Here is a 10,957-nt window from a genome sequence, read left to right as displayed (position 1 = left end):
AATGGTAATATTATTATTATTATTATTATTATTATTATTATTATCATTATTATTATTATTATTATTATTATTATTATTATTATTATTATTATTATTATTATTATTATTATTATTATTATCATTATTATTATCATTATTATTATTATTATTATCATTAGTAGAAGTAGTAGTAGTAGTAGTAGTAGTAGTAGTAGTAGTAGTAGTAGTAGTAGTAGTAGTAGTAGTAGTAGTAGTAGTATTCACAATGATGAATGAGATTTCAAATGAAAAATTGAATAATAGATACTTTTGATTTTGGTTCTGAATAAATCAGACTTTATTATATTTCGGTGACCTTGACCCACTTAGTCTCAATTTCTAATGGAGTTAGAAAGAAAGCTTTACTCACATTCGTAAAAATGTGGAAATCAATTTATCAAAGGCGTAGCCGCCATATTATCTAAATATGTAAATGGCAATTATAATAATAATGATAATAATAACAACAGTAATAATAGTGATAATAATAGTAGACATTTTTATTTTTTCAAATTATACAAGAAATGTCGATGTGTAGATTGACGACGACATCTATGGGCGAACTATGGACTTGAATTTGTCAGCATGGAGAGAAGCACCTCGACCAAGAAGACCACAAACGCAAGGAGATGGCCTGTCAGGGGAATATAATGATATAATGATTACATAAACAAACAAATACATAAATTAATGAATAAAATAAACTGTGTTAGAAAGCTTTCAATATTCTTTCGTCTTTTCTCGCATTGTGGTGCATGCCAGATGTGTTATGTGAGAACTAATGGTGATAATATGTCCACTGGAGCCACTGGCTAGATCAGCCTCTACGCCATTCTCACAAAATGTCAAAATATCATTCCTACACCAATTACAACTGAACAACCCATAAGCTGAAATATTTATCTCTAGTGTAGATTAAATTTGTGGTATTTGAATATAAATGTAATATCTTGTATACCTAAGTCTCTTAATCCAACATTCACCAACCGCCACTTGTGTGAACGTTTGAGCCCAGGGCATAAACCCATTTTGGAAATTGGTCCAGGACATAAAACACCACCAATTCCCGAAGTGAGTTTTTGTCCTGGGTCTAAACGTCCGCACAAGTGGCGGTTGGTAAGTGTTGGATTAAGAGCCCTGGGTGTACATAAATTGCAGATTTTCTGAAGAATTCTTGTTTGAAGTAAAAACAATATTCTACACAATGTTATAATGAAAATATGTGAGCCTAGTTTCCCTTATTAGTGGGGCAGATAAACTTGTAAATTCAAGGTACCTGTGTATTTCATGGATAAATCATGAAAACTTCTATACTGTTTCAATAAACCATGAGGTATATTTACAGACGTGGGGACATATCAGATTTGAGTTCTGGGACTAGGGAGAAGGTGATCAAATTCAGGCTGTAAAAGATATTGTTTTCACTTACCTCATGCATAATAGTCATTCACATAAATTATGTTGTATATTTCCATTCTTATTATACATATATTGCACAGAAATCATGTAAACAATATTCCCAGCTAGTGGTGCAATTTGGCTTGGGATGTTTCGATGTAGAGGGCTGGACAGGATCAACAAGTAAGTACGAGTTTTTTTTTGTTGTTGACAAAGAAATAAGTAGACACCAAAAAGCAGAGAAGGTAAGAACAGAGGGTATCCAAATGTCTTCGAGTAGTATTTTATAGGCTTTTCACCACCAGATATTTGAGGCATGCAGAGAGGTTATCCTGAAACGTTAAAAAAAAGAAAAAAAAAAAAAAACTAATTTATTTTACCCACAATTTTAAGATTTTCATGAAGCAATACCAAATTTAAACATTAGACATGTTTAAATTTGAGTGAGGCAGTTTTAAAATTACCTTTACAACTGAAAATAAACACAAAAACTTTATGGTGGAGCTATGCATCTCATTTGGACAAAAATAGCAATATTGTGTGATTGTAATAAAGACCGATGGGGCAACAACAAACAAACAAATAAGCTATGCTGATGTGAGTGAGCTATCAGGGTCACCAGAGGTCAGATACAGATTACAAAGGATTACAAAGGAGCATGCTGAAGGAGACCTTTTGGTCCATAACTAGGCCGGATACAATATATATATATATATATATATATATATATATATATATATATATATATATATATATATATACATATATATATATATATATATATATATATATATATATATATAACGATGAATAAAACCGTCGAGCTCCTTGTCAGTCTCGATCGTGATGGCATGGAACTAAAGTGGATGTCAGGTGGGTGTCAGACGATTTTATATGGTCTCCACAAAGTTTGACAATAGTGCTACATAAACAAAGGCTTCGTTTCAAGTCGTGGCACTATTCTTTGGGTCACTCACCTGCTCCAAAGACAAGGAGCACTCCTAGGAAGCTGGCTAGATCGAGGGGCCTTATCCCCTCCGAGGTACCGTCAGCACTGGGCGGGCGAAGACATTGCGTCGTGTTTGTAAGCTCTGCCCCGAGCCACTTGTCTATGAAACCCGCTTCCTTGAGTCGACGAAGTCTGCGCAAAAGAAATAAACAGATACTGGGAAATATTTAGATAATTCAAATAGTAACCCAGTGAATGAATAAACAAGAAATAAGATACAAAATAAAACATAGGTAAATAAATTAGACTAGTAAATAGATATAAAGATAAATAGACTTACATTCTGTTAACGGGTCGGAGGAAACTGGAGTTGGTCCTGAAGGCCATAGCTAAGATGGCGTTGCTATAGACGACTTCGCGCGACATATACAGGTGACATTTCCCAGAGGTGCTGCTTGGCCAAGAAGAACAAGTCAGCTTTCAAAATTCAAGGCCAAATTCAAAATCAAAATGAATTTCTGATATATATTCTGATCTCAGGTTCATTACTTGAACAAATAAACCTTAGAATAATAATCAAATTTGATTTTAGAATATATATCTGATTATTCAGATAAAAAAAAAACAGTAGATATTCATCTATATTCAGATCCAATTTTCAATTCAGCTTCAGAATCAGTTCTAATTTATGAAAAAATCTAAAGTTTAGTTGGAATCCAAATATAGTTTCATTAAAATTCAAATGCAAATCGAAAATCAAATATTGCCGAAACCTGGCGCACGCAAACGTTAAATGGATAAAAAAGGAGAAGAGAACATTGTCATCTATTTCTCAGTAAAAATAAGATCTAAATCACAGTGAAATACTGAAAAAAAAAAAAAAAAAAAACTGACATTTTTGTTCGGCCACTGCTCCTGTGGGGTGGTTAGACATGACCAGCGGTTCTTAACCTTGTTCAGTCCCCGTACGTGTTGACATATAAAAATATTCTCGTACCCACCATGCAATAATGCAAACATATGAAAAGGATTAGTGATACAAACCTTGCTTTGCTTTCTCATGATGAATAAACAGTACCATTCCACTGGCTATCATGCCTCGTACCCCAAGGTTTAAGGTTTCGTATCCCTTGGGGGTACAGGTACCTCAGGTTAAGAACCACTGAGTCATAGACACTCCTGTCGTAGCTCGGCGATTTGAGCCCCGACGTTTTTACTGCCGTTACGCGTTGATTTCCAGCGGTTCTCGAACCATCATTCACTTGACACGCCAATTCCCAATAAGATTTAGAATAGTTTTTCTCAGCTTGGTGGCCATGGAAGACCCCCCAAGGGAACCATGACAAGAATTTAGGGTGGCCATGCCCTGCTCTTACAAAATATATATTTCTATATAATCTGAGAAAATCTAATATTGCAACAACAAAAATCCATCACTATGTCCTGGTAGAAAAAATATATAAGATAATTATGATTATCAGCTTTGTAATAAAGCAAAGGGTTTCTCTTTATCAACATATTAGTATCATTTTTTCTACCGTTATTATTATTATCATTATTATTATCTTTGTTTTACCTTATTTGGTGGGGAGGGATCTGGGAGAAAAAATAAATAAATAAATAAATAAAGTGAAGGGTACCTACACGAATTTTGAAAATTCACGAAGGGGGGAGGGGGGGGAGTGAAAAAGATTGAGGACCACTGGTTTAGAGTACAAGGCTGCCCCTTCAAGGCCCAGAGGTCCTCCTCGGCTGAACAAAACACCCTAAAGGCGTTACCACACTGAGCTATTTTTCCTCCAATTGTTGGAGCAAATCTGCAGCTCGCAGTTTTCGGTAAAGGAATGTAATATGCTGGAGGAAAATAATTTCCCTCCAGCATATCAAATGGCATTCTATGTAAAATATCGAGAAATCAAAATAGTTTGCCACAGTGATTTTACGGTGGATAAAGTTCTGGGGGTGGACGGCACCAAAGATGAATCGGAGGTTGAAGGAAAATTATCCCAGTGTGATGACCCCTTTAGGGGGTGACCTTCCTGCCGAGGAAGATTCACCTAAAGTCCCAGGACATGGCCTTCTTCATGGTGGTCTTGTCGCAGATACCAGCGAACTCGCCGTTGGCGATCTCCTTCCGGGAGGCGTAGCAGTCGGGGAAGGTGCCAGAGTGCCCCTCGAAGACGCGTCGCCTGATCCCGTCCTTCGCCTCCTGCAGAAGGGGAGGGCGAAGTCAGGGAGGTGCAGGGGATGTAATTTATCTTATTTTAGTATTCTATCTATTTCTTTATTTCAAGCAATTATCTTGTCTATTTCTTTATTTCAAGCAATTATCTTATCTATTTCTTTATTTCAAGCAATTATCGTATCTATTTCTTTATCTTATTTAATTATTTTATTTATCTATTTATTTTCTTACAATTTCATTTGTCCATATCTTTATTTTCTTTTTTGGTTTGTTTTCTGTATTATTTTATTTGATTATGTTATATTTATTTGTTTTATTTACTCATCTTTATTATCATTATTTTGTGGATCTGGAAATCTGTTAAGGTTATATCCAGGATTAATTCTCAGAGGTCATATAGAAAAAATATTACAGAGATAAAAGACATCTGGCAACTGATTAATTAATGTATGCTACTAATGGATAAAGAAAAAAAATCTTGGCTATACCTAATGGTATGTGTAGGGGTGGAGAGGATAATGTATACTAGGACTAGGTAGTAAGGATTAAATAGAGTACATAAAGATGAATAATAACAAAATGATAATTAAAATCAGAAGAACGTGAGTTCGATTTACTTCATTAAAAATAAATAAAAGCTGGTGATATGACGTCTTCAAAATAAAAAGGACGTGAGTTCGATTTACTTCGGAAAAAAATGTCGACATGGCGTCATCAAAATCAGAAGAACGTGAGTTCGACTCACTTCGGAAAGAAAGAAAAGGTTTTCGATATGACGTCATCAAAATCAAAAGAACGTAATTTCAGTTCATTTCGGAAAGAAAAACAAAAACTGTGCATGACGTCATCAAAATAAGAGGATCTGAGTTCAATTTACCCAGGGAAAAAAAAAAAAAAAAAAATTTGTCGACATCCGCCAGCTTTCTTGACTCACCTGATAATATTGAAACATCATGGACCCCGTCTCAAGTCGCCATGGGAGCTGACTCTGAGCTACCAAGTCTTCCTGAGAATCGATCGGGATGGTGACCCTAGGAACGGTCAACATCGCTGTCAGGATGCCGCTGTAGACGGACATAAAGACCATCGAAGAGAGGAGCCAGGTGACCACCACTAGACGGCTCGCGTTTGTAGACGGGAGCCATGTAGAAGCTGGCGGAGGGCAAGACACGAAGGATCGAGACATTTGTGATGATGATTGATTTCGTTTAACGTTACGAACTCCCCCTATCAAAAGGCTAGAACGGTGCCCTTTACAAAGGACTTTGTAGCACGGAATTTGATGAACCATGCCATTGGTCCAACTCGCTGGCGACAGGGTGTGAATTGCCGTCTCCTCGACCTCCGACGCAAGTAGAGGCGCTCTAACCCGCTGGGCTAACGAGCATCCCTTATTACCTTTGTAAAAGTCAATGCTATTGTCTTGTGTGAATATGTAATGAACTAAGTTTCATAATAAAAAGTATGGCATTATAAAGTATAATACTAGTAAGATGTTGTTACAGATACTTTCTAAATATTATTTTCTTTGTTAGAATTTTTATTGATTTGTTTTATTTTATTTTATTTTATTCTATTTTATTTTATTTTGTTTTATTTCATTTCATTTCATTTCATTTCATTTCATTTCATTTCATTTCATTTTATTTTATTTTATCTTATTTTATTTTATTTACTACAGGCCTGAATATATCCTCCCTGCTGTTGTTAATGTATTTTGATTATTTATAATAGAGAAGTATGTTCATGTGAGGTCTATTAATCTACGAATCTGAATGAATAATTAAAATGCACAAATGCCTCACTCAAACGTTTGAGTATATATTGACCATTTCGTCGCGTTTTGCTTTTTCAGCGCCTCTCCTAGCTCTCACCAGGCAATTTTATTCAGCTGAAGGAACCCACCACCACCCTCACACCCTCAGCAACGAAAACCAAATCTTCGACCTGTATTACACGTGATCAGTAAATACAGATATCAAATATGTTAAAAATATGATAGTAGTAATGATGATAATGATAATGATAATGATAATGATAATGATAATGATAATGATAATGATAATAGTAACAGTAATAAGGAAGGGAGAGGGTGGGAAGGGGGGAGGAATGGTTATGCATGAATGATATTTTGACGCGGCCCGAGGGGATCTCTTCGCATGAGGAGGCGCCGAGTAGGGTCGCCGATTAAGTGAAGCGGCCTTGCTGTGGGTCTGCTGTGTCTTGTTGCATTGGTTCTGACCCAGGGCAGTGGGTAGGATACAGGGATGACCCGTCATCTATGAGGAGCTAAGATGATAGGGAGGAAAGGGTGGTGGATGGGAGTGGAAGGGGTGGGATTGGGTACTTGGCTTTTCACTAGACCACCCCCCTTGTAAGGGGGAAAAAGCCCTTGGTATCTAGATAGATAAAAGGATAATAAGTATAATATTAATGATGATCACAGTAATAACAGAATTTTTTTAAAGTAATTAAAAAAGATTGAAAGGAAATTAAGAGAGGAAGAGGAGGCGAATCAAATAGAGAAAAAAAGGTAAAAGGTGCAGATGGAGAGTTGATAATGGAAGAGAAAGCAGTGGGGGGAAGGTGGGCAGAGTATTGTAGGGAGTTGCTAAATGTGAAGGAGGATAGGGAGGGAAAGGTAGTTGCAGTGGGAAGCGCAAAGAAAATGACCGTGATGAGTGAGGAAAATGGAGAAATAAAGATGAAGTGAAGGCAGCTGTTAAGATGATGAGAGTAGGTAAGGCACCTGAGTTGGGTGGATGTCATGCAGAATGTCTGAAAAAAGGAGGTACAGTGATGGTGGACTGGCTGGTGAGGTTATCTAATGTTAGTTTAAGAGAGGGTAGAGTGCCGGAGGACTGGAAGAGTGCCTGTATAGTTCCACTTTACAAGGGAAAAGGGGACAAGTGTGAGTGTGGTAGTTTCAGAGAGATCAGTTTGTTAAGCGTAGTTGGGAAGGCTTATGGGAGAGTTTTGATTGAGACGATTAGAAGAGGAACAGAGGGAGTAATTGGTGAAGAATAGTGTGGGGTTATGACAGGTAGAGGTTGCGTAGATCAGATTTTTGTGGTAAGACAGATATGTGAGAAAGCTATAGGAAAAGGTAAGGATGTATTTTGAGCTTTTATGGATCTAGAAAAGGCTTATGACAGGGTAGACAGGAAGGGAAAGTGGGAGGTACTGCAGATATACGGGATAGAATGAAAGCTGTTAAGAGCAGTCAGGAGTGTTTACGAGAGTAGTAGAGCGTGTTTTAGGATTAGAAATACAGAGAGTGAGTGGTTTGAGGTAACGGTGGGACTTCGTCAGGGATGTGTTATGTCACCCTGGCTGTTCAATTTATACATGGATGGGGTGGTGCGAGAGGTAAATGCAAGGGTAGTGGGTCAGCGATTGGAGATGATTAAAGAAAATGGAGAAAAGTAGGAGATAAGCCAGTTGTTTGCTGACGACACTACGCTTGTGGTAGGATCAGAGGAAGGATTGAGGAAGATAGTGTCAGAGTTCGGGAAGGTGTGCGAAAGAAGGAAGCTGAAGATAAATGTGGGTAAAAGTAAGGTGATGAGATGTACAAGGGGAAAAAGTGGCAGCAAATTGGAAATGAGTATTAAAGGAGAGAGGCTGGAGGAAGTGGATAGTTTTAGACACTTGGGTGCGAATATGGCAGGAAAGGGAGGAGTGGGGGTGGAGGTAGAATGTAGATTGGGGGATTAAAAAGTGTACTGAGAAATAGACATTTGGGAATGGATGCTAAGAGGAGTTTGTATGAAGGAGTCAGTGTGCTGACAGCACTGTATGGAGCAGAAACATGGAACATAAGGGAGGAAGAGAGGAGGAGTTTGAATGTGTTTGAGATGAGGTGCCTGAGAAGCATGATAGGGGTTACTAGGCTGGATAGAGTGAGTAATAATGATAATGATATTAATAATAATAATAGTAATTATAATAATCAGAAGAAAATTGAGGAAGTTATGCATTCTAACCGCGCACTCAAGGAGTAGAACTATCCTCGTAGGGTTCCATCTCTGGGTCTCCATCCAAGTTGGCCCCTTCGATCCTCAAGAGGTCACAATCTCGAACTGAAGAAACTCTCTCGAACTGAAGACCAGAGTTCGAAAATCTTATGTCACTTATCACCCTTATGCCCAAGTTGCATAAGGGCGTTAGTTACCACAGGTCCTCACCTTCCTGAGTGAGGGTCTTGAAGACCCAGAGCGCCAACGTCGAGGCCGACTTGACACGCTCCTCGATCTCGACGACGAGGTTCTCGACGTTGAGTGACAGGGTGAAGGTCAACCAGGTGGCCACCATGGCCACCAGCACCAGCACCCATACCTGCAAGTGCGGTAGATGGAGATGTTAGTGGTGCGCGCACACACACACACACACACACACACACACACAAACATACACACACTTATCCACGCACAAACACACACATTTTAATTTGAAGCTAGGTATAATAAATTGAAGAGTAGGAGACGGGACCCAACGAGCGTTGCAACTTTCCTGTATACTACAATTAGGTAAATACACACACACACATACACACACATATATATACACACGCACGCACACACACACACGCGCACACGCACACACACACACACACACACACACACACACACACACACACACAATATAATTTGTGGGCAAGCATGATGAATTGGAGAGTAAAAAATGAGACTCAATGAGAGTTGCATCTTACCTGTATACTACTGTTAGGTAAATACACACGCGGGCACGAACGCTCATACACACACACACACACGCACACACACATATATACATACACACACACACACACGCACATCGTTCACCCACACTTGCAATCAGAATTGGTATGTAGGGTGAGGAGGGGGAATACCGACCGAGGGGGAACACCGACCGAATGTTCTGTTACGATAACTATTTCAAATTGCGCGCCGCCACTCACCACCAACACAGCACCCATCCTCAGTGAACAACACGCGAGCAACAAGTTTCCACCATCATGACGTCTGTGTTTACCAGGTAAGAAAATTCATTTTTCGAAAGGCTGTTGTTACTTTTTATGGTTCTCATATAGTGTCACACGTCGGTGAATATGGCGTGACTGTTTTGAGTTAAGTTTCATTACGACATGTAGACATATTGACATGTTATCAAGTGAAATGACTTGCGTCCCTTCGAAGTGGCTGCCATGGTATCGTTGTGAAAAAAAAAATTGTGGTGCGGGGGAACATCGACCGCTAACATATGGGGGAACACCAACGTGTGAAATTTTGAATATTTCGAATATTTTTAAATACTTTGAAAAACATAACAAAAAAGCGACTGGTTATGTATATTAGCACACAAATAAATGGTGGTGGTGAACTGCATTTAAATAAAGTGGAACTTTTTTTTTTTTTTTTTTTTTTTTTTTTTTTTTGTAAAGTTTCTGTCGAGCCAGGACAGTGTAAGAGTGTCCTGGTAACCACCAAGATGCTACCAAGAGGCAGGCCGACCTGATTAAGGTATACCCGACTCTGCCTTCAATATGCATTTCTGAGCCCGCAGTAGCCTACAGGCTAAGATATTTCTTTGTATATAATTTTATTTCTTGAACTCCCTCTATTTATATATAATTAGGCTATAAGTTGCTCAAATATACTTTAAGGTGTTATAACTTCCCTCTCTGGTTCAAATTGTTGTTAATAATTCATCAAATTTATTTTGTTGAAGATGTGTTTATTGTGTGTTTTTTCTGCCAGAGTTAAGTTTGTTTTGTCAAATAAATGTTAATTTTCATGTGCTTATATCTCATTTCATCACTTGATAATGATGGGGGTGGCTAGGATTATCATATATACTGATTTCAGGCAAAAAAATATGGGTTGGTGTTCCCCTACATAGGTGGGCCATGTTGTGTATTTTGTTTTGGGGCACAGTGTGTACTCTCTCAGGAACAAAATGGAAATTTTTTGCAGTTTTTCTACTAATAGCTCGGTGTTCCCCCATCTTACCCTACTACTTCGGTTAGTCCCATCGGCGTGTGCGTGCACATGCGTGTGCGTACGTGCGCGTGTTTGCATGTTTCTCTATATGTGAGCATACGCGTGCGTGCGTCTGTGCATGTGCGTGTGTGGATTAAAAATGCAATATGGCTAAAAGTAGGGATGTCAGACATAAGTCCAAATGTGGCTTTTGAGTTCTTAATGTCCTTCTACTGATGGCGGTGTTTTTCTTCGTCAAGGGACCCCCCTCCCCCATTCCCTTTTGTCCGTCACTTCCTGAAGGACGAACGTTGCACATGATGAAGTATGAAAAACGGCAGTGGCAAAAACCCTGAAACACCAGGATTCCTCGGTGCGGCATGGATGAACGTTGTACATTTTTTTGATAATTGCATATTACGTTGCATGTAAACGGTGCATGTAGCT

General features: G+C 38.4%; 1 protein-coding gene across 2 annotated transcripts in view; it reads right to left on the bottom strand.

Moving 5' to 3' along the window:
* Nucleotides 1-205: 205 nt before the first annotated feature.
* Nucleotides 206-10,957, bottom strand: part of LOC143040703 (putative glutamate receptor) — a 14,614-nt gene continuing 3,862 nt past the window's right edge. For both annotated transcript variants that reach the window (XM_076212031.1, XM_076212032.1), the window contains 6 exons: nt 8,738-8,888; nt 5,485-5,702; nt 4,423-4,574; nt 2,706-2,816; nt 2,394-2,557; nt 206-652 (listed from right to left, as the gene is read on the bottom strand). In XM_076212031.1, coding sequence (XP_076068146.1) covers nt 582-652; nt 2,394-2,557; nt 2,706-2,816; nt 4,423-4,574; nt 5,485-5,702; nt 8,738-8,888 — 867 coding nt within the window. In that variant the 3' untranslated portion in view covers nt 206-581. The remainder of the gene's footprint in view (nt 653-2,393; nt 2,558-2,705; nt 2,817-4,422; nt 4,575-5,484; nt 5,703-8,737; nt 8,889-10,957) is intronic.

Source organism: Oratosquilla oratoria, chromosome 29 (genome assembly GCF_046742065.1).
Source record: "Oratosquilla oratoria isolate Oo_2021 chromosome 29, ASM4674206v1, whole genome shotgun sequence".
Taxonomy (NCBI): Eukaryota; Metazoa; Arthropoda; class Malacostraca; order Stomatopoda; family Squillidae; genus Oratosquilla; species Oratosquilla oratoria.
This window is presented reverse-complemented; position numbering and strand designations above follow the sequence as displayed.